The 23,459-nt window shown below is 40.5% G+C and overlaps 3 protein-coding genes and 1 long non-coding RNA gene across 4 annotated transcripts; 3 read left to right on the forward strand and 1 right to left on the reverse strand.

Moving 5' to 3' along the window:
- Positions 1-1,383: 1,383 nt before the first annotated feature.
- On the reverse strand, positions 1,384-5,964 carry tm4sf5 (transmembrane 4 L six family member 5). The gene is made up of 4 exons (XM_075450870.1): positions 5,791-5,964; positions 4,450-4,530; positions 3,509-3,648; positions 1,384-1,603 (listed from the first exon to the last, which is right to left on the reverse strand). The coding sequence occupies exons 1-4, from the start codon at positions 5,962-5,964 to the stop codon at positions 1,384-1,386; spliced, it is 615 nt and encodes a 204-aa protein (XP_075306985.1).
- A 2,517-nt stretch (positions 5,965-8,481) lies between these two features.
- LOC142369366 (uncharacterized) lies at positions 8,482-10,069 on the forward strand. Its single transcript, XR_012767596.1, has 4 exons — positions 8,482-8,571; positions 9,112-9,204; positions 9,730-9,774; positions 9,877-10,069. It is a non-coding gene; the product is annotated as an uncharacterized LOC142369366 (long non-coding RNA).
- Positions 10,070-11,373: 1,304 nt separating this feature from the next.
- Positions 11,374-14,832, forward strand: LOC142368819 (cytidine deaminase). Its single transcript, XM_075451008.1, has 5 exons — positions 11,374-11,587; positions 11,700-11,816; positions 13,278-13,389; positions 13,474-13,531; positions 14,144-14,832. Exons 1-5 carry the CDS (start codon positions 11,581-11,583, stop codon positions 14,255-14,257), a joined length of 408 nt encoding a protein of 135 aa, XP_075307123.1. The 5' UTR covers positions 11,374-11,580; the 3' UTR covers positions 14,258-14,832.
- A 346-nt stretch (positions 14,833-15,178) lies between these two features.
- Positions 15,179-19,285, forward strand: fis1 (fission, mitochondrial 1). Its single transcript, XM_075450700.1, has 5 exons — positions 15,179-15,250; positions 16,353-16,485; positions 16,901-16,977; positions 18,185-18,290; positions 18,564-19,285. The coding sequence occupies exons 1-5, from the start codon at positions 15,206-15,208 to the stop codon at positions 18,665-18,667; spliced, it is 465 nt and encodes a 154-aa protein (XP_075306815.1). The 5' UTR covers positions 15,179-15,205; the 3' UTR covers positions 18,668-19,285.
- Positions 19,286-23,459: the final 4,174 nt, after the last annotated feature.

The raw sequence follows: 23,459 nt of genomic DNA on the forward strand, positions 1-23,459 counted from the left end.
ACAAGTGTTGAAATCAGTCGTAGAATTCCTAAAAACTCTGTTTCACTCATGTCATTTTACAGGATATTGGAGGAATGGTCTCCAAAGCGTAGGTAATGATGAGTTTTCTTATTTTGATAAAGTTGGATTTTCAGGAATTATTGTTGGTTCAGGTTGTACAAACTCTAGCCTTTCTGAGTTAAGAAGTCTAACAGCCTTGGTTTGCTTTGTGCAGGTGGAGAACATGACTTGACTTGACTAGACTAGAGGATTATGTACACAAAGGTTTTAACTAAATTTCAGATAGGAAATGGAAACCAAACATGTCTACTCAGACACTCAGTACGTGGATCGTCACCTTGCTGGTGAGAAAAGAGCCTGAGTCGGTGTGTGAGGTGAAGAGGAACCAATAAGATAAAGTTACACTCACCTTCTCACACAGCATGGGCTCTAAATAAATCTAAACTCAACATTAACAATTTTTTGCTATGTTGCTAACTCAGCAGCACACTTTATCTAACGTTTTCCGTTCAGTGGCACAACTGTTGATGCAATCGCATAACAGTCATTTCACCCATTTCCTTCCAAACACAATATCAGGACAGGATAAAATCAGAACGCTTTTGTGTCCTTTACTTTTCTCAATCATCGTCAGATCTGATAAGAATTTAAAGGTAGGGTAGGAGATCCTGGATTTTGAGTCCAGCGAAGCTGCATTTTGAAAATACACAGGTAAAAAGTCCCAACCCTTTTCTTTACTTTCCCCCCGAAGGCACGCCTCTAGAGTACATGAACGCGCACGAGCACGAAGGTGCACGAGCGCTGTTCTGACAGCAAGCATCGATCGTTGCCGTATTTAGTATTTAGTTTATGCTAACTATATGTTTAATAATGCTAGGTGCTAGGCAAGCTGGCTCTAGTTTAGCTTCCTGCCAAGCTTCGTTCACGGAGCAGGGTACGCGCACAGGGGGAAGGAGGGGGAAGGAGGGGGAGGGAGGAGCGGATTGCAGTTTGATAGACGGCATCAGAATCCAATCATTGTGAACGGTCCGTTCACAATGATTGGATACTGTTTTTCCTAGATTGTACGTTCTAGAGGCCACTAAAACTTTTCATATTTGTGTCAAAACTTTTAATTAATTGGTTGCAATGGGGGTGTGAAGAGTATTTCAAGCAATATGTAAAAAAATGTTCCAGAAAAAGATCCCCTACCCCACCTTTAAAACAACGCATTAAAGCAACACAGCAGCTTGACTTGCTTCCAGTGAAAAAGTAAATCGCCACCAAAAATGTTGCTTAACATCAGCACGGTCCTGCTTTTACTGTTTTAGGCCCTTTTTTTTTTATAGATTCCAAGACCTCTGAGTCTCAGAAACACTGTTCAGTACATTTCTTCTTCTATTTTTAGAGTTTCAGGATTTGTTCACCTACATCTTTGCTCTCCCGGCAGTCACCGCAGATGCATCCCAAGCAGCCGTTGATCACCTGGATGGCACAGAGAACCATCTGCAGCATGCCAGTGCCGAGGATTATGGAGAACAGCACGACGTGCCACATCACTGCGTTTTCAGGGTACACACAGGTTGACCACACAGTCTGGTTTGTCAGGTAGGTGCCACCTTCCCTGTGAGGAAGAACAGCAGGAGTTTATTATAAGCATTATATACGGGACACGGAGTTTTCAGATATGTGTGTGAAGCAGGCCACGTTTTGAGCACAGAGAGAACAACCAGACATGACGGATTATGAGGAAAATGTGCCAGTAAGGAGGTAACTGGAACAAGCGAGGAGAGGAGAAAGAAAGCAGTTATAACTTGTAGTGATAACTGTGAAGGATTGAGGGAATAGTTTGGGGAAATAGCGTTGCTCTCTTGAGACGCATCTCACTCTCATGTGTCTCGCAGCATTTACAGTTTTGAAACTTGTTATGCCGCTCGTCCAATTTCACATGCAGCGGCAGGCAAACTCAAGAGTGATAATGACAGTTAAGACAAGCCGGCAGCAACTCCACACCCAATGAATAAATTAAACAAGTTAGAGGTAAAGATCGTTGTAACATCCCCTGCCCTGTACATGCATTATCAGGCTTTGTGTTTATCATTTGGCTTCTACTCTTTTTGAGATTTTGAAGTCAGAAGTGACATCAAAGGCATGGATATAACTGAAGACGTGAGGACGGATCAGGCATAGATTGGGCATAGATATCCCACAAACTAATTGATCAAATGCTCAATTGTGCAAAACTTCAAGCCATATTACAAATTAAACTTGTGAGTTTTATAAATGCTCTATGTACAGTTTGCATAAACTGTAAAACACCTAAAGTGCACAAAACAGTTTGTCATGACAGGTTTATTTGGGCATTTTAATGTGGTGGTGTGGCCTTAAAGCGCTGCGGTTTATGCACATTTCAGCCCACTTGTTGCCACTTGAAGCGCACACACAATCAACCGGATCCTGACTGCAGTTCACTTAATGATATGATTAACAGTAAGAAAGCTGCACAGACTTCAAACCTTTAAAACCACGAATCCTTTACAGCTCCAAAACTGGATTTTTGTTTTTAATCATAAATAAAAAAGCAACATATAAATAACTGCAACCTTTAATCTTTTAACTCTCATCAGGAAGCAATCTATCAAAAAATACAAGTATTTCAACCAAGGCCCACTGACAGTATGAGGCAGTTCAGGTAATTTCAGATGTACTGACATTATGGATTTTTTCATTCCTTTTTTAGTCTTAAAGTGGGAAAAGGATCATCTTCAGTTCCCATTCTCGTTACAGACTAATATGAGTGATTGAAGCAGAGAGCCTAAAAGCTTTCTTCCTCATCCCCCGACTCACTGCAGATCTGCAACACGTCTTGTGATCTGGGAGAGTCGCTTTCATTAAGTCGTTTCAGGACTTAGTGGGAAGTATCAGTTCAAATGTGCACGGTAGAAAAACCGAAACAAAGAAAGGGGAAACTAAGCTTTGATGGAGGAAGCACAAAGTAATGTTTGGTTTTAATAACCCACCAGGCATTGTGTTATCGTGTTACTTTCCCTGCTTGTGAACACCAGTGGTGATGATTAATAACATGCTCATATTCATTAGCAGTCATCTTAAATCACTTCAAAGACTCCTGTCAAAGTCACTAAACTGAGTCAGTGGAGCCAATCACATTTGTAATTTTGGTGGTTCTTGTTTGAAGATGCACCGTTAAGGAGGAGACGAGGCCTCTGATTATGATAAAACAAGCCTTCATGTAACCCCCTAATATTAAGGTGGCACCTATTTCTCCTCACAATATTTCTCCAACTGAATTACAAAATGACAAATTACAAAGTGCTGGTTCAGTGCGCCACCTACTGGATCAGCACAATGTGACATTTAGATATTTGTTTTATGGGGAACCGAAACACTCTTGCTTCTCAAGGAAAGATTGATAGTAAACATAACTGATTAGAGCATGGATATAACAAGAGAACTATAGGTCGAACTACAAATGGAAGATGATGGTGATGATGATGGGAGGAGCACTCACATGTTCTCAAAGGGGTACGTCCAGTCATCACCTTCAGCCACTTGGCATTTGGGGCCAACAGCCAAACCAGCGGAGGCTACGCTGGTGCCGTAAATGGCTCCAACAAGTCCGAATATGGAGGAGAAAACGGAGTTCAGCATCTGATAGAGACACAGGATCAGGGTAACATATATCAGTTATGTCTAATGAGTACTGGAAAAGGTTTTCTTCCTCAAGGAGTTCTTTTATAAATGAGTTTTGCCCTCATTTGTCTTCACTTTCATACCTAAAGGTGGCTTCTAACACTCTGACCAACAGGCGCCCGTAGACATATCACACTCTAAAATGGTGGCTGGTTTAATGTTGCTTTTATCTCATTACTTTATCTTAACTCAAGGTCCAATTGGCTCCCTCCATAATTTTCTTTTGGGTTTGTTTGTTGTCTAAAAGCAAGCTTGAAAAAAACCCACTGACTCTATTTTTCCTGGTTAAAAAAAAAAACATTTGGTCACCAATCAAACTTTACATAATATTTTGTGTCCTTTAGTCTCAAATTAATCCAAATACTTTGTCTAAACTCCAAGTTGAGCAATTTTAAAGTATTCAAGCAGCAGACGGCAATAAAAATTGGAAAGTTAAAACTCAAAATTGACCTGAAATACAGGAAACTAAATATAATCCTGTTCTATCTCAGACTGAATGGCTCCATGGCTGTTTATGAAGAAATGCAGTTCCTAATGATTAAGGAGAAGTGGTTGATGGGAGTTCTGCAAAGCACGTGCAGCAAAAGATAACACATTCAAAAAGTTAAATAAAAATATCATATTCAAAACAGGATATTTCAGTACTCTGAGTCTAAACTAATGCCAGCTCAGTCATCTCTGACTTTCATCACTCTTCAACATCTGTCCTGTCTTCGAAAAATGGCAAATAATGCAAATCTTTGAAATGACTTGACTCACCCGGCAACGGTTGCCACAGCAACCTGTTCCACAGCAACCCTTGCCCCCAGCCCTGATAGCTGAGCAGCTGGGGCACAGCATCTGAAAAGTTGTAAAGACGGAACATCACCTGGGTTAATGATAAAAAGATGTGAGCAGGTGTTTTCTCTATCCCTCTGTGCGGCCAAAAACTGGGAGCCCACCATGATTTTTACTCTTTGTGGGGATCAAAGTGCCAAAAACAGCAAGTTTAAAGGACTGGTTTAGGTTAAAGTTAGAAATAGATTGAGTTAGGGTTTGGGTGAGGAAAGGCTTTATATCATGTCCCCACAAACGAACCAAAACTAGGGTGTGTGTGTATGTGTTTTCTTATCTCTTTAACCAAATATTTGCGATGCCTAAATCGGAAAAGTTACTCTCGTCCCTACAAACGTCCACTTGTGTTGAGAGGGATCATACATTCGGGTCATTGTTCTAAACGCTGATAAAACCATGAAACCAAAAAAAGGAAAAAGAACCCTCCACTAAACTCAAAGGTCCCTCCAATTACTCTGTCGGAAGAAATATTTATAACACCCTCGTTCATTTTTACAAAGGTCATGATTGCGTTAGAGGAAGCGCACGTGTGACACGCAGGTGTGTCCGCGTATCCCGGTACGGGAGATCAGACACGGTGTTCTTTAGGCAGCAACATGGCAAACCAGACACTGACTTAATGACTTCCATTAAAGTCATTAAGTGAAAAAGCCCAATTCTACCTTTACAGATATTACATACTTTACTGTGTTTCCTGAACTGTCCTTTTTGTTTAAGGCTGTCATGAAATTATGGCTAGTTTATAATGAATAAGTAAGTAAGTAACTGTGTTTTAAAATAATCGAGAGAAAAAAAAACAAATTGATGAAGCATAGTTTTGTTCTTCATCGAGGATATTTACAAGCAAGTAAAGTTTTACTTTAATTTCTTCGTATACGGATAGTTTAACATCTGGACTAAATTTTTTCTCCTTTTTTTTGGTGAGATTTAACCCTTGGTGACTGTTTAACAATCCTTTTCTTCTACATAATGACAGAGAACTGATAAAAATACAGTTCTAAGATCTAGAATGTGAGAAATTGAGTAATTAGTAAGTTTCCATCGAAGTCAGAAAGAACACAGGTCAGAAAGAACTAAAGCTTATCAGATAAAAAGCTAAATAAACGACTAAAGTCTGTGAAACTTCTCAAAATAATCCCTTTGTTACTGTTTTAAAATATTCCTCCTCCATAAAAGCAAGCCGTTTGATTTTATATGTTTACACAAGATAAAGATAATGAGAGAAAAAGCCAATAAAAGCAAACTATAAAATCCAGCCACACTCACAAAGAGGCCTCCTCCGCAGATCCCCCCCATGAGCCAGACCTGCAGGGAGATCTGATCAGTGTCCAGGCTCTTCCCGTCGGGGAAGAACAGCAGCAGGTTGGAGATCATGGAGATGAGGGCTGTGGGCAGCAGGATGAGGCCCACCAGGCGGGCACACTTCCCAGTACAACACATAGTTTCAGCTTTTTTTTTGTCTCTCACCCTGCTGCTTTGCCTCCTTTTCCTTTTCACCTTCTCTCAAAGTCAAAAAGAAGTTGGCGAAGGTGGGTGAAACGTAAAAAAAAAAGGCTGCCAGCAGGAAAGGAGAGCACCACTGACGCTCACTCGGCAAAAGTCAAACGCAATCAGTGACAGTTACAGCAGGAAGGAGACGGGGAACAAAGGCCAAGTTTTCAAGCGGCTGCCTGAAATCCTTTTATTTGTTTGTTCTGTTTTTACTTATTCGTCCTCTCGTGGATCTCAGATAAAGATGAAAATCTTCGGGGGGGACGTGATCATTTTTACTGTTAATGATAAAGTTCAACAGATGAACAGGAAACCTCAAACTGAGCAGAAAATAGAGGAATATGTTTGTGTGTTAGGGGGTCTCTGTCCCTGCTGCTGAATGCCCTTTGATACCTGCTGAAGAATATTATCGCTGTTTGCTCCATTTATGGCTCATTGTAAACACATGAGAGGGCTTGGCCAATGTTAAATGAGTTGAGCTACGGAACGGAAAGAAACGTTCAGTTTATTAATTAATGTTTGTGTAAATGAATGAACTTTGACTGTTACAGAAGAGAAGAATGTGTACAAATAAAAACATTTACATCCCCGGTTCTCATACTGTATTATTATTATCACAGTGTTGTAAGAGTGGGAGAAAACAACTAGTTCATCATTATGTTCATAGTTTACACACTTTGGTTCGAGTTTTGTGAAACTGGGGACTTTTTAGCCATCCTTTCAAAACAGATAAAAGATCACAGAGATGTGGAGGGTTCACCAGTCTGTGAAGGAGTGTGTGGGCAGAAGTTCAACAGCGTAGGGACATCGTTTTGGGATTTCATCATACGATATACTAGGGCTGGGCGAGGTTAACTCATTATTATCGCGTTAACGTGGTAATTATTTATCGCCGACAAATATTTTATATTTTAAGAAAGTAATCGACGGATCCACCAAACATGGAGAAGGGTACGGAACTTTTACTCGGCCATTTTCATTTTAAAGTTCTTCCAGACGGCGGAGTCGACAGAACCAAAGTCATCTGTAAACACTGCCAAGTTGAATTGTCTTCTCAGCGTAGTAGTTCCAGTCTAAAATATCACTTATATCACTCTGATCAACCAATCAACCGTCAGCCCCCCTCACCCCTCCCCCCTGCGCGTTCACAGACTCGTGACTCGTTCATGTGTTTTGAAGGTGTGGTTTCGAGGGGTGGGCTGAAGGGAGAGGCAAGGTTGTGTATATTCAAAAATATAGCTTGCAGGAACCGTTTTTCCAAGATCTCAGACCCCACCTTGAACTCTGGGATGTTTCAGGATCACCTGAGCCATCCGTAACTATAAGCTTTATCAGAAAGGAAAGTTTTAAGCCTGATCTTAAAAGTGGAAAGGGTGTCTGCTTCCTAGACATTTACTGGCAGCTTATTCCACAGAGAGGGGCCTGATAACTGAAGGCTCTGCCTCCCAAACTGGCAGCTTATTCCACAGAGAGGGGCCTGATAACTGAAGGCTCCACCTCCCAAACTGGCAGCTGGTTCCACAGAGAGGGGCCTGATAACTGAAGGCTCCGCCTCCCAAACTGGCAGCTGGTTCCACAGAGAGGGGCCTGATAACTGAAGGCTGTGCCTGTCATTCTACTTTTGGAAACTCTGGGAACCTCAAGTAAACCTGCAGTCTGAGAGCGAAGTGCTCTGTTAGGAAAATATCTTATAATGAGATCTTTAAGATATGATGGAGCTCGGTCATTAAGAGCTTTATATGTAAGGAGAAGAACATTTGGAGAGAGGGGGGGGCGACATGCAGCAAAGGGCCGTCTGGTGCGGGACTCGAACCAGGGCCAGCTGCAGCGAGGACTGTAGCCTCTGTACATGGGGCCCCTGCTTAACCCACTACGCCACCAACCACCCGGATACTTTTATACTTTTAAGAGCTGTCAGTGTTTGAATGATAGCTGAAAACATTCAAGACAAACGTAACTCTTCCTAGGAATGGACGTCCCAGCAATTTCACCCCAAATTGTTGAAGTTCACGACAGAACAAATAGAAATAGGCTTAGACTTTTTTGGAAAAAAGAACAGAATGAAGACGAAGCATTTGACTGAATTTAAGTACATGCCACCCTGTGCAGAGCATTCAGCATTTTTTATCTGTTTAATGACCAACTTTAAAGTTACCATATCACATAAAAACAATTAGACATCTGATTTGATTTGATGGGGATTCTGAGGTAGGTTTGCATTTCAGTTTATTGACAGTGGTTCTGTTCATATTCTCTGTTTATATAACGGTAGCTATTCAGCTACAGTAAAGTGCCAATTTATTTGAAACTGATTGTTTGGTGTTTCACTTTTACTTTCGGCCTTTTGTTTGTTTACCACAACATGCCACCACACCGAAAGATGTTTTTCTCAAACAGGGTGATCCAGTTAAATGCAAATAGGGCAGAAAAACATCTGATCGCAGAAATCCCCTCTGGTTTGTGCAGGTTGTTTCCACAGCTTTCACATTCGCTGCTCAAGTCGTCTGAAACAAGACGAGGTCAAAAGAGAAGACGTCTTTTCACGAGAGATGGCAGGCAAGTGTGTTTCTGTACGATTTCAGAAGAATGTTTAAGGTTGCACTAAAAGCTGGGACTGATATGTTATTGTATTGAACATGATATAAGATATTATGATAACAGTAAAGAATAACCTGGTAGAGTCAACATGTAACACGGGTGTTTTCTGTAAAACACTGTTTTTCTTTAATGATTTGGTTTAAAAGTGAAAAATACAGTCCATTAACTTCAGTGTAATGTAATTCTATAGTATTCCTATTTATTTCAAAAGAGGATAGTCCAAAATGTAAGTGTATACTGTGTACATTTTCTGTGTGTACACTCAGGATTCATTCTCTACACATCTAATATTTATTTTACATATCTTCACTACTTATATGAAATGTATGGGTGCAGTCTGACCTGCTGCTTTAGCTCCGATCAAATGTAAGTCTTATAAGTAAATTAACAGTTTTAACCAAGAGTCAAAGAGTGTGTAAACATGCCAGTTCATTAAAGATGGTATTCAGCATTCAGTTTTAACAATATAATACTAAGACGGCTGTAAATGCTCTTTAGCTCCATCTATTGACCGTCCAGTGACGGTAACCATTGGGACCGTTTGGAATTTCCAAGTGAGACCTCCTCCACCGGGACCCCCAAGAGTATCAGGTCAGTATGCATGATTTTATACACTAATTTGCCAATTTGTTAGTTGAAGTACTTTAACACTCAGAGAAATAGAACCATCCATAAGAGTTCAACCACAGATTGCCAGTGTGAAAGTGCATTTACACTGAAGGCCGCTAGGTGGCTCCAAATCGCCTCAGTCACGAATAGAAAAAATGCCAACTTCTTTTGTGAAGGAAATAAAACCTTTCATATATATATATATATATATATATATATATATATATATATATATATATAGATATATATATTCCCACAATTAAGTTTTGTCACTTCTTGTGATCATCCGCTGGTGATTGTTTTCCAGATATTTCCTAAATTATTCAAATGTTGGGCTTCAACAACAAATGTCCCTCTGGACAAATCTGGTGTTGTCATAAGCTTTTTAGCCTGTTTTTTTGCATTGTTTCGGTGATTGTGTTTATTTGCTGGTCTTGTTGAAGCAGTACATCTTAGACTTTTAATGTCAGCACGCCAAAGTGAAACTTCTTCTTCTGAACCTTGCAGTTGTAATCATGTCCACTGTCTTCACTGTATCTCGGTTCATCTTTGGTGCGTATACTCCTTTCTATGCCTTACGTAATATTTGACTGTTTATGTCTATGAGCAATGCTTTCTGAACCCCCCAACCCCACCCCCACTTTCTGTCCACAGGGGCTGTGTACTTCAGGGACTGCCCTCAGCAGCCGAACATCCCCATCTATCTGTTAGGAATGGCTATAGGTCATATCCTACTCATTTCTTTTAAGAATCTACCCTGTGAGAGTGATCCACGGGGGCATAACAGGAATGCCAAAGCGTGTCTGTCATTTCTATTCAGCCTGTTTGTTCTCATATGGATCTTTCAAGGTAAGGATGGACAATATTATAGAGCCAACGTTATTAAAAGATACTGACTCCTTTGTAGACTTTAACTAAATATTTTTGCTCCATTTTACGCCTAGGTAACCTGTGGATTTTCTCCATCTATCAGCCAAACTATGACCCCACTGCAGCTGATGGCCTTTACTGCAATAAGACCTTGTACACGTTTGCTTTCTGGAATGCCATCTTGGAAATATTCGGTCTCGGGGTCACGTTGGCCAAATTTTGCAAAGGAATGTTAGTTTATGTGGTTATGAGTCCCGTGCCAACAAACACGAACGTTTATGGGCATGTTTGAGGTGTTGATCGAATGCTTATCCTTTTAAATGTGACTGTAAAATCATGCCGGTAGAATACATGTTGTATCATAACACAAGCTCTAGATTCTTGATTGATAGAGCTGTAGAGTCTCTGTTTTTCTACCTGTCTTTCCTATTGTCAGTGTAGCCATTTAGTAAAGCCCATAAAAAGTCCAAACCAAAGAATTTGTTAATACTGGCCAGCTTAGGTTTGCCTTCAGCCAATGTCTTCTGCCCACGACTGAGGGCTTAGTAATGACAATAACATTCATTTAAATGAATTAGGTGCTTCTTTTGGGCATTAGGTCAGCTGTGTGTTAACATTAAGGACAGCCTACTCTGTAGAATTAACTCACAGTTATCTTATGTGCTCATGTCTTGAAGAAAAAACGTTTACCACGATGCAAAAGACTGACTGACTGAACAGTTTTAGCCATTATTGAATGTCTATGGTGCAGGGAAACGGCATCAGGCTTTTGATGCACAGATTCTTGATCCATTTATTCATGGCTTAAACTTTATCTCATATATATTCTGATGTTTTTATCTCAGAAAGGAAATCTGCAACTGTTTTTCCAGAATTTAGGTCGATTTATCTATTGTTTTTCTTGTTTAATAATCTAATATACTGTTTGAATATTCCTCTACTTGAATGAATAAATTACATATATAACATTTCCTTCAAGAATATTGTTCATATTATGAGCTGTTTTTTTCCTGCTTCTCTCACTCATTGTGGTGCCCCTTATTATTCAGTGTATTTCTACATTTAAAGAAAACTTTTAAACTTTTAAACTGTGTTGTTTTGGTCATTTATTTGATGTACTTGCTTATTCATTCATTCAAAAGAAAGTTGAAACAATTACGACCCCCCAGTCTTAAGTTAATGTGGACTTTGGGGTGTTTCTCAGTCTGTTTTCCCAGCAAACTTTGACAAATGTCTGGCACCATCCGGTCCCATCGGCAAAACAGGTGGATCACGCTGCGTCCTCTCAGCCAATCACGTGACGGTAAACAATGCGCGTGCAGCTGTCACCATGAAACGAGCTGAACTCGGGTCTTGTCAGTCAGCCCTCCACGGACCCGGCGGCCTGTGTAGGAAAGCAAAAAACGAAGAATAAAGTTGTCAAACACAAACAGTGGTCTCACAATCCTGAACAAGTCCAACAAAAGCAGCGAGCAGCCTTCATCTGCAATGACAGGCAAGTTCACTTCACCTACACACACTCTGACTGGCTTTCGGTGCCTCATTATGACACATTATGAACTTAAAATAAGGTTTTAGTAACTCTGGATGCTTTGTGTTGCGCGCAGATCAAGTGAAAGAGCTGGTGTCAAAGTGCCTGCAGGCCCGGGACATGGCTTACTGCCCTTACAGCCGGTTCCCCGTCGGTGCTGCCATACTGACGGCAGATGGCGCCATAATCACAGGTGATAACCCAGCAGGTGGCTCAAAGCTCAGGGACAGGTGCAGCTGCTGAAGTTCAGTCATAACCAGAGGAGATACCTCCATTTCTGTTGCTTTCTATTTCAGTTCACCACATTTTAGAGAGCGTATTACAGTTGGTAAATTTATCATAATTTGTATAGCCTCAGTACACCATTACAACATGCTGCAGACACAGTAATGCATCGGTATTAATGGTCCAACTAGAAGATTTATTAAATAAAACTCACATGAGACCTGCACATCATTCACCACCATGTTCCAGTTCCTAAAGTTAAACTTTTGTGTTATTTTTCCTTTTATTTCTCTCTATACTCAGTTGTTATCATGTATATATTGGTGTATGTCATATTTTTTTGTCTTGATTTAGATGATAAACACAATTCATCTGCTCTTGTACTGCTGCAGTGACATGTTAATTTTATAGAAAGGATATATGAAATTTATCTTACAACGTGGGCGTATATGGGACAATAAACAGAAATATTTTCAGGAGCACATGTTGGGGGGGGGGGGGGGGGGGGGGCGGCTGTAGCTTCACTACTTGTATCATCATGCTCCTGTCTCCTGTGCTGTCATTTGAAGTCCTGGATTTCTCCTGGAATCCGATCCTTTCACCTTCCTCTCCATATCTGAGGCGTGTCTCTTAGAACGGGCCTCGGTTTCTTTTTTAGACTCAGTACAAAACAAACTATTCAGCATAACATTAAACCTGCTGTCTTTATGTTTTTATAATTTTTCATTAAAACATCATTGATTTTTGAATTTCTTCGGCATTTTGGGGCCTTGAAAAACAACCAGATGTATTTTTCTTTTGTCTCATATTTATGACGTGTCTGCCACACATTTTAAAGCAACACGAGAGAAGTTGGTGAACCTTAAAACTACGTGCCTCAGACTCGTTTGGAAGTACACTGAGCTTTTGTTGTGCACATTTTTGATGTCGTATTTGTGGCCTCTTCAACATGACAAAAAAGTCATGAGTATGTGCTGTATATTTGCAGGGCTCAAACAAAGATTTGTTTTTATGACAGTGGTTTTACATCTCGTTACTGTAGGGGGCGCCAAAGAGCAAAACAACATGCCAAATTCTTTAGTTTTACTTAAACAGGGCTGAAGATTAATGTATTAGTTTATACAATCTCCGTTTTTCAGTCAGTTTATAAAAGTCCAAATTGGTACGAAAACCACCGTTAAACTTACTAAATATTTTATCTTAGAATTTGTTATTTTCACAACATGATGTCAGAAAAATGTTACTAATTTCATCAACAAAAGACAAAGTTTGGGGGATTAAAACACATGTTTTTAATTTAATTATTTTTTTAAACTTTCTAACAAACCAAACAGATTGAAAACTGGTATGAAACTGACTGAGTTGTGACAGTTTGAGTTGTTTAACTTATTCCACAGCCAAATAGTCCAGAGTTCTTGCATATTTTCAGGCTGTAATGTGGAGAACGCCTCGTATGGTCTGACGGTTTGTGCCGAGAGGACGGCCATCCAGAGAGCTGTGGTGGAAGGACACAGGCACTTCTCTGCCATCGCTGTGACATGGTACGACACTTTGAGCTTTAGACAAAATAAACATTCAAATAATGCCACTTTCGTGCATTCATCCTCTCGTTCTTCTCTGTGTAGCGACATCAAGGACCGTTTTGTTGGACCGTGTGGAGCGTGCCGACAGGTTCTGATGGAGGTACGACACGATTTTTACGATAAGAACATGTCAGTTTGCCATATAAAGCAGGGACACACTCTCTTCCCTCTTGTCATATTGATATTATTACAAGGTGTGGCTTCCTGTGCCCCAGAAACCACTGTATATTAATGGCCTGTTAAACATTAATACAAATAACCTGAAAGAGTGATTTGTGAAAGCTTCCGTATAGAGAAGTGCTGCTGTTCAGCTGTAAATTAAAATGTCATTTCTGAAGCAAGTAATACCAGATTTGGCTCAGAAGGAATGAAATATGTGTTTTAGCTGATATAAATCACAATAAACACCACAGACCAACTCAACTCCTTGGCTTTTGTGCAAACTGTCTTTGCCCGATAAACTTTTATCTATGCAGAAAAATTTATTTGATATCCACTATCCTATTTTTCTTCTTCTTTTTTTTAGATTAACTGCTTTAATATAAATTGTACACTTTCGAGTTAAATAAGCAAACCAAAAATATATCAGAGGAGTGTTCTGCAGGGACTTGGGGGATTTATTCAGTGATTATATACTGATTTATTCACCATCATAGTACCGCTGTTATTTCCTCACACACACTACCGTTCGTTTCTTTGTCTTTCTCCACAGTTTGGATCAGACTGGACTGTTTACTTGACCAAACCGGATGGAACCTACAAAGAAACCAGCCTGAGTGAACTGTTGCCTTTAGCCTTTTCCCCTGCGCACCTTGAACAGAACTGATGTAACCTCCACAATATCTTGTGCTAAAAAGGCCTCAAGTGAAAGAACGGCGCAACTTTGTACAGCTCGCACAGCTTATATGCTGCTTTGTAGACAGTACTGGGGAGTAACTCGTAACGTGTAACTGAGCTACATAATTAATCATCATTTAATTAGTTTTAGAGACTGAGAAAAATGTGTAATTAAGTTTTTATTAAACAAAATGCTGGTGATTATTTTAAGCTAAAATCTGTTTGTTTTGTTTCTCTGTTCAGGAGAGCTTCCTGTTGGTTTATTTCTGAACAGCGTGGGTCACAAAAGTGAATCAAACTCAAGGACACATCCACAGCCTGTTGAGAACTTTTCAGCTATAATGCCTTATTAAAATCATTTGTCTTCAATGTAATCAGAAAGTAATCAAATAGACAAAGTTACATTACTTTAACAAAGTAAACAAAACAGTTAAACTACTTATTTATCAATGCAGTTCCTTGTTATTCTCTCAGAGACCTGTTGCATTCCAGAGTTAACTCTCACAACACTGTTTATGACAAACAATGCTGTAAAACCTTCCATTAATAAACAATAGAACTTCATTTTGAACATGTTTCTTCTTCTTCTCCTCCTCTTTCTTCTTCTTCGTATAATCATGATAATGAAAATAATAATCATGATTATTAGTATCATTATACTACTAATAATGAGTAATTATTAGTATTATTATACTAATAATCATGATTAGTATTATTATATTATATTTTATTAGATTATTTCTATCTATATTTTATTATATTATTAGTACTATTATACTACTAATAATGAGTAATTATTAGTAGTATTATACTAATAATCATGATTAATTATTGCGTTGATACAACAGGCTTTACTGGATAAACCTGACGATGACGTAAACACTGTTATGTCATGTGATTAAAAGTGGGCGGGTCCCGAACGCTTTTTCCCGGAAACATGGAGGCTGTTCTCAGTGATGTGGTAGCTCCTGAAGACCTTTTAGTAAGTTTCTACCTTACTGAACCTCTTTTCTTTTATAAAACAAACGTACAAGCATATGAGCTATTCCCGCGGAGGCTTTTACAGCATCTGTTCTGCCGATAAACGCTGACACGTCGGCGAAATACATCGTGTGGACTCGTGTATGTTGTCGCGTCACGTCGCAAGCTAATGCTAATGTTCATGTTTATGATTAGAATCTGGACATTGTTCTATTATAAATTGACGTAAACAATATTTAACTAATGCCAGCAACAGTTTGGGAGTAATATGTGACTGTACTTGATTAAAGTTACTGGAATAATTATCGCTTCTGCCCACAGAAGAAGTGTTATATAATACAATGCTATGATTTGGAAAGTCACTGGCGAATCAAAGGGGAAATGATATGCATAAAGGGCCATTTCACGTTTTTTTGAGCACGCAAGTCATCTTAGATTTAGTCCTGTATAAAAACCAAACTAGTTAGTCTGGTTAAATCTGGACTGAATTATTCTGCAGAGGATATAGATTCATTAACACCCCGTTTTTGATTAATGAAAATGCAAAAAAGGGACATTTTAATGTATTTAAAAAAAAATGTTAATCATCCTGAACAAGGTTCTATATTAAAACCACATTAGTCCTCTCCATCTAATCATTTTTTTTTTTGGCATTTTATGTTTCAGCTATTTAGATTAAACGCATTGATGATTTGGGTACAATAAAGTGAATGTTGCCATTAGAGTTTACCTTATTAAACCACATTTATTCCAGACCTCACTTTCACAGTGAAACTTATTCCTGGATTGTTTAAGTTGTCCTTGGGGCTCAGTTATTACTTTGTACTTTTACTAACATCCAGTCTTTGGTGATGTACACGCTACAGAAGCAGTAAAATTGTCCATTTTCACAAATCACATGAGTGTATTAATGAATCTGTGTCCTCTGTAAAATTCAGTGATTGGTTTAAATAGTGTGAGCCTAGGCCAGGGTGACGTAGATACCATAAAAGCAGTGAAGTTGTGAATCGGGAGTCGTCTTCAGCGTCATTTTTTTATTTAACTGCCCCCCGTGACACTCCAGAAACTCCTCGTGTTGAACGTGTTTTGTTTTGTTTTGGCAGAAATTTGAGAAGAAATACAACAGCGAGCTGGTGAAGGGGGCTGTCTCCAAAGAAACAAAGTTCGAATATGCTTGGTGTTTGATCAGGAGTAAATACTCTGGAGATATAAAGAAAGGAATTGCACTCCTGGAGGGTAAGTTAATGCAGTAAATGAGTTCACTTATTTGTGTAGGAAAGGAGAGCAGCTTTTGTTTCATTAGAAGCAAACTCAGATTCAGAGCTCGTACAATTATAACATTTTTATTGTTTAGCCTAAGAGTTTTAGTTTTATATTACTAGCATGGATACAAGAGACCATCTCATCCAGTTTAGTATTATTGTTCTTTGCAGTTAAATCTGTGACATTAAAGTCAACAGATGCTGCTCAGATCCTCTAAACATTAGAAGCTGTGCTCTCTAAACCACTGTGCAGTTAGGTGGTGATAGTTGAAGTCATTCTCACATTTATCTGGAATTATTTCATTCAGGTTAAATAACTGTGAGCTGTTGATGTTGCGGTAATTTTGCATGAAGTATTTCCAACTTTAATGGCTTTTTTTATCTTGTAGAACTTGTTCAGAAGGCATCAAAGGACGACTCCCGGGACTTTCTGTTCTACCTTGCTGTGGCCAACTACAGACTCAAAGTGAGTGATTGTGTTTGATGTTAATGTTGTGAAACCCCCTGAAAACAAATATGCACTTGTAGCAGATTTGTAGGAGCAGAACAAAGATAAAGACAGACGGGAACATTCCTCGTGTGTGACACAGCTTCTTTTCTAACAGAGGAAACGATTCAAAGTCAAAGTCATGATTCAGAATGCAGAGCAAAAGATTTCCTTCTCACCCGTTTCTCGTAAAGGGATAGAAAGTGTTTGATCGGTCAGTATTGATCACCTCTGAAAAACTATGGCAGTGCCTGCTGGCACAGACACAGTCAGAGGCTGTGATCAGGGTCCAAAGATGGCAACCGTGGCCAAATGTTGGGGATTTTTCAGGGTGTTTTTAATCTGTTTTGGCCGAGACGGTTGTGACCCTCGTGTTTTCTGTGACGTCGGTGCAACAGATCAGATCATCTCACAATGACTCAGCATATCATCTGCTGTTTGCAGAACTGCAACAGTTAAGTCACTCATGGTATGACAGTACAGAGGAGTTAGCAAACCAGCAACTATGTAATTTTAGTCAAATTTTATTGCTGATAGAAAATATTTAGCTTGGTAAATTTTATCAGCTTATCTGCTTTTGGCCAAAGCTAATTTAAGACCCAAGCTCAGTCTTTAGCTTTAGGACCCGAGTTACCGTCTAAACTGTGACATCTACTGTATCTTTGACCTCCCAGATGGCCTACAACAGAGATAACATCTGTTGCAGGCCACAGGCAGCCAAAGGCCTGCAGGTTATACTCCTGTGACAGTAAAACAAGAAAAGAAAGACCCCAAAGATGAGACCACCACTCAGAGGAACGACTTCAGACCCGACAGTGCACTTCCTGCAGTAAATGTTTGGAGTCGGGATTAGATTGGATGAGAAAGGAAAAAGATTTCTTTTGCATTTTGCTCTGAAAATATTCACTTATCTGATCGATGGGTGTATGTGGCGTTTCTTACTGGCATTCTAGTACAGCCGTGTGCCAAGCTCTGCTCTCCCTGACTTTCTTTGGATGATAACCAATCAGGTTTTGATAGTCTGCAGGTCAGGATGGTCTCCTTCTCTTCTTTACAGTCTATAATGAGATGACTGTAAACTGACTGCAACTAGTGTGCTTTACCAAGTTTTGTTCTACCAACCCCTCGGTGTCCATAAACACAGTTTAAATCACGGCGGGGGGGATTTGCTTTTTTTATTTTGCAGGAATACGAGAAAGCCCTGAAGTACATCCGAACTCTCCTGAAGAACGAACCGGGGAACAAGCAGGCTCTGGAGCTGGAGAAGCTCATCGACAAGGCTTTAAAGAAAGGTACGAGAGCAATCGCTGGATCGGGTATTTTTCTCTTAGAAATGCACTTCCGGGGTGGTCTTTGTGGGTTGAGCGGGCACCCCATGTCCTCACTGCTGCTGGCCCCAGTTTGAGTCCCGCATCGGACGGCCCTTTGCTGCATGTCATTCCCACTCTCTCTGCCCCCTGCTTCCTGTCTCTCTGTCCTGTCCATTAAAAGCCCAAAAAAATCATTTAAAAAAAAAAAAAAAGAAAAAGAAATTCACTTCCTGACCTGTGCCTGTTGTCGTTTAGATGGCTTGGTCGGCATGGCGATTGTCGGAGGAATCGGTCTCGGCGTGGCCGGTTTAGCGGGTCTCATCGGCCTGGCCGTGTCAAAAGGAGCTGCCAAATCATAACCTGGATGTGAGACTTTGCGTCACCATTTTTGCTGGACTTATACACTCACCTGCATAAAACAAATGTAATAAACTAAGCTGCTGAAATCTTAAAAGATGTGTAATTTGGGTTTGAAGCCAAATATCTGCTGCAACACACCAAAAGATTTTAATCACGGCAGAGAAGTTGTTTCATACTTTTAACAGGGTTGAACATCACCATCCATGTGACTTTACTGTCTGTTCTCACGCTAAATCGCTCACCCATTACTTATTTAACTGGAGCTTCAATTTCCATGACACTTACAGTTTGTAAAGAAGAAAAAAAAGGTTTGTTCTGTGCTTGTTTTCTTTTTGAGTTGTTCAGGAAAGTGTTGCTGGTGCAGTGTAAAGTGTAGCCTGTAATATGAAGAGGAGCAGAGTCGCTTATTACGTCGACAGTGTTGCACCGACTTGAAGTCCAGCTGCTGCTGTGGAAGCAGATGTTCACACTTGGGAGACTCACAGGGTTGCGATGCACTTCTAGGAAAACTTAATAAAAACTTTTCTTGTGTACAATGCATTCCTAATATTTACCTTTGCTATGTTTAATTGTTTTCCATCTTGTTGAATAAAATGACTGATTGTGTTTTCAGGAAATGTTTGTTGAGCTGTTGACTACTGACACTGTGACGAAAGGGAAAACCAGCTACTAGTTGGCGCTTATCTATGTGTGGTCATGAATGGAAATAAGTCTTAACAACCGTGCATGATTTATCTGTGGCTGGCATTTTGTTCAGGGACTTCACAAGAGTTTTGGGAACCAAACGAAGAGTTGAGCACCTGTCCCCCAAAGGTTATTCCCTCGTGTGGAGAGAACTCGACGTGACCGTCCAAAGTCTTCTAAAGATGCTCATCTGAGTGAAGGCTTAAAATATATTCTGGAAGAGATTTATCAGAGTAGAAACTGTCATTATACAAGATGACGATGGCAGCAAACTCCAACAGCATCGCAGTCGCTGGATTCCTTCGCTTCAGGGATGAAGGACTTTCTTTGCAGAGATCGTTTTGTTTGTTTCTATTTTCGCTTCAAAGTGATGGAAACTGGTAACAGTAACAATGTATTTATTTTGGTATAAGTTTGTATTCATAGAAAGATAACTACAAGGCTGGGAAAAGCCGGCTCAAATTCTCCAATTTTAGAAATTGAAAACAAAAAATATTTGCATGGGAAAATGACCCAAATCAGTTAGATTGATCTAACTGTGGTGGAAGCATGTGGACACTCCAAGGGTTGGATGTCAGATATAAGAATCAGGTAAAGTTAGAACAGATATTTACATGGTTAGATAAGTAAACTGTGTGCATTAATCCAAAAATGTTCATAAACCTCAAACCTGAATATTTGATCAAGTCAAAGGGAGGTTTTGGCCTTCTTAGGAGAACATGTATATGTGCAGAATTATTATGAAATTCTGCTTTTTTTTAACAAATCTCGCTTGTTTGTTTTCTTCTGGAAGAGTGAGAATAATAAACAAGTCAAAATTAGCTAATTAAAACCTTTCTGGCAATTAAAAAAGAAATTTAAAAAATCAGTGACCGATATCATCAGTTCCGTTGTTGCTCAGATACAGACACAACACCCCAATTCTTTTGTGGCAATATCTGGTGATTTTAATCATGCCTCACTCTCTGCTACACTGCCAACTTTTCAAAAGTTTGTCAGCTGCTCTACCAGAGAAAACAAGACATTGGATTTGTTTTACACAAATGTCAAGGATTCATACATTTCGAAATCAAGACCTCCCCTGGGAAAATCAGATCACAACCTTGTTTTTCTCTGTTCAGCATATAAACCCCTTGTCCAGAGACTACCTGTCACAAAAAGGACTGTTAGAAAGTGGTCACATGAAGCTGAAGAAGCCTTACAGGGTTGTTTTGATGCAACTGATTGGATTTCTCTTTGTAAGCCACATGGAGAGGACATTAATGCCATGACTGAGTGTGTGACTGACTATATAAACTTCTGTGTGGACAACACCATCCCCACCAGAACAGTGAGATGCTTCCCTAATAACAAATCCTGGATCACCAGTGAGCTAAAGGAACTATTGAACAGGAAAAAAAGAGCCTTTAGGGAGCGAGACAGGGAGTTACTGAGGAGTATACAGAAGCAGCTCAAAGTCAAGATCAGAGAGAGCAAGGAGGTGTATAGAAAGAAGCTTGAGAGTAAACTGCAGAGGAACAATATCAGAGATGTGTGGTCAGGAATGAAGAAGATCACAGGCCTCAAGCAGAGGGAGGATCGGATGGATGGAAGTCTGGACAGAGCAAATGAGCTGAACACCTTCTTCAACAGGTTCAGTTCAGGAACAAGCTCACCATCCTGCCCCCCCTGTTCCCAGCCAAAGAGACATCCCACCCTCCTCTGACCCACAGCTTTCCTGTAACATCTCCACCTCAGTCATGGATTCTGCTGCTTCCACTAGTTTGTCTTCAACCCAATCAGGAGATGCTGCTGTCCCCTTTGCCTCCCCCTCCCACTTTTCTGTTTCTAGAAGTCAGGGGAAGAGGCAGTTGGAGAGACTGAACCGGAACAAGGCTGCAGGTCCAGATGGTGTCAGCCCCCAAGTCCTGAAGGCCTGTGCAGAGCAGCTCTGTGGGATTCTGCAACACCTTTTCAACCTTAGCTTGACCCAAGAGAAGGTACCACTGTTGTGGAAGACATCCTGTCTGGTTCCGGTACCAAAGAAAACTCACCCTTCAGTCATCAATGACTACAGACCTGTTGCACTGACATCCCACATCATGAAGGTCCTGGAGAGACTCCTGTTGACCCACCTGTGTAAGCAAACCAGCACATATCAGGACCCCCTGCAGTTTGCTTATCGCCATGGAGTTGGAGTTGAAGACGCTATCATACACCTGCTTCAACAAACCCACTGTCATCTGGACAAAGCAGGCAGCACTGTGAGGATCATGTTCTTTGATTTCTCCAGTGCATTTAACACAATTCAGCCTGATCTGCTTCGTCTGAAACTCCAGAAGACTCAGGTGGAGGCCTCAACATACACCTGGATTAATGACTACCTGACAAACAGACCACAGTTTGTCAGACTGAAGAATTGTGTGTCTAACCAGGTGATCAGCAGCACAGGAGCACCACAGGGGACTGTACTCTCACCATTCCTTTTCACTCTGTACACTTCAGACTTCCAGTACAAGTCAGACTCCTGTCATCTACAGAAATATTCAGATGACTCTGCAGTTGTCGGGTGTATCAGAGATGGACAAGAAGCTGAGTACAGAGAGCTGGTGGACCGCTTTGTGGCATGGTGTGGGAACAATCATCTCATCTTGAATGTTAACAAAACAAAGGAGATGATTGTAGATTTCAGGAGAAACAGGGTCAGATCAAACCCTGTTTCCATCATGGGAGAAGAAGTGGAGGTGGTTGAGGAATATAAATACCTTGGTGTTCATCTGGACAACAGACTGGACTGGAGACGCAACAGTGAAGCCATCTACAAGAAAGGACAGAGCAGACTGTACTTCTTGAGGAAGCTAAGGTCCTTTAAGGTTTGCAACAGGATGTTGCAGATCTTCTACAAGTCTGTTGTTGAGAGCGTCATTTCCTCTTGCGTCATCTGTTGGGGCAGCAGCATCAGAACCAGGGACCTAAAAAGACTCAACAACCTGATAAGGAAGGCTGGTTCTGTTCTGGGGACGGCTGTGGAACCTCTGGAGACAATAATACAAAGAAGGATTTTGCATAAAATCGAGAGAATTATGGACAACCCAAAACATCCTCTCCATGAGACTGTTATCGGAGAACAGAGTCTCTTCAGTCAAAGGCTTCTTCAGTTTGGATGCAAAACTGACCGCTACAGGAAATCTTTCCTGCCCACAGCCATCAGCATCTATAATAACTCCTTGATTTAATTGAGCTACATCAACATTTAATTTCCCTCTGGGATAAATAAAGTATTTTTGAATTTGAATTTGAATTTGAATAGCCGCCCCTCTTTTCAGCAACAGTCCTGCCATTCATGTCACTGTCGCTTTCTTGATCTGTGGACAATCAGCTCTTTGTGCAGCAGCCACCACAGATGCTGCTGGGAGAGATGTGCTGTTCTGAGACGGGCCCACAAGCTCTCAACAGAGCTAATGTCAGCTGAGGAAGGGGGTCGTGTCATTATTCTTTCATCTTGAAGGTCTTTACTTGCTTGTCCCGCATAAAAACCAACACGCAGACTTTTTACTGTACCACTGCTTTCAGAAACTTTCTTTAAAAACCAGCCGTATGTTTTTGGAGCTGATTTTGAATACATCTTCAACCCAAAAAGGTCCAACTATCTCATCATTAGTAATACCAACACATAGCAGCACCCCACCTCCACCTTTCTGGGGTCTGATTTGGAGTGAAGCTCTACGTCTCATCAGTCCATCAAACCTTCTTGATATTTCTTGGCCCAGTCTTGTGTGTCTTGCTCAGTGGTGGTCGGGTTTCAGCCTTCCTTATCTCGGCCATGTCTCTGAGCACTGAACACCTTGTACTTCTGGGAATTCCAGGTAGGTCGTAGTGCTGGATTATGACCTCACTGTAGGTGAACGGGTTCCTGGTAGTTCATTTGGGTCTTTTTTTCCCGCGAGCCTTTTGGCCAATTTGCAACAAAACAGTTGATGGTTCTGCGATCACGTCCCAATATATTTGCAATTCCCAGAGAGCTGCATCCCTGAAAGACGATTTATGACTTTTCAGGGAGTTAAATAATTGATCATTCTGCGCACCGTGATATCGGATGTTGATCATGTGAGGCCACACCCTCCCTCA

This window comes from Odontesthes bonariensis, chromosome 19 (assembly GCF_027942865.1).
Source record: "Odontesthes bonariensis isolate fOdoBon6 chromosome 19, fOdoBon6.hap1, whole genome shotgun sequence".
Lineage (NCBI taxonomy): Eukaryota > Metazoa > Chordata > Actinopteri > Atheriniformes > Atherinopsidae > Odontesthes > Odontesthes bonariensis.

Excerpts from the sequence above, each read along its gene's own strand:
- fis1 (XM_075450700.1), top strand. The coding sequence starts at position 15,206 with ATGGAGGCTGTTCTCAGTGATGTGGTAGCTCCTGAAGACCTTTTA. Across the intron at positions 16,978-18,184 it reads TGGCCAACTACAGACTCAAA|GAATACGAGAAAGCCCTGAA; the intron begins GTGAGTGATTGT and ends TTTATTTTGCAG. Across the intron at positions 18,291-18,563 it reads CGACAAGGCTTTAAAGAAAG|ATGGCTTGGTCGGCATGGCG; the intron begins GTACGAGAGCAA and ends GTTGTCGTTTAG.
- tm4sf5 (XM_075450870.1), bottom strand. The coding sequence starts at position 5,964 with ATGTGTTGTACTGGGAAGTGTGCCCGCCTGGTGGGCCTCATCCTGCTG. Across the intron at positions 4,531-5,790 it reads TCTGCGGAGGAGGCCTCTTT|ATGCTGTGCCCCAGCTGCTC; the intron begins GTGAGTGTGGCT and ends ACAACTTTTCAG. Across the intron at positions 3,649-4,449 it reads GCTGTGGCAACCGTTGCCGG|ATGCTGAACTCCGTTTTCTC; the intron begins GTGAGTCAAGTC and ends TGTCTCTATCAG.
- LOC142368819 (XM_075451008.1), top strand. Across the intron at positions 13,390-13,473 it reads TCTGCCATCGCTGTGACATG|CGACATCAAGGACCGTTTTG; the intron begins GTACGACACTTT and ends TTCTCTGTGTAG. Across the intron at positions 13,532-14,143 it reads GCCGACAGGTTCTGATGGAG|TTTGGATCAGACTGGACTGT; the intron begins GTACGACACGAT and ends CTTTCTCCACAG.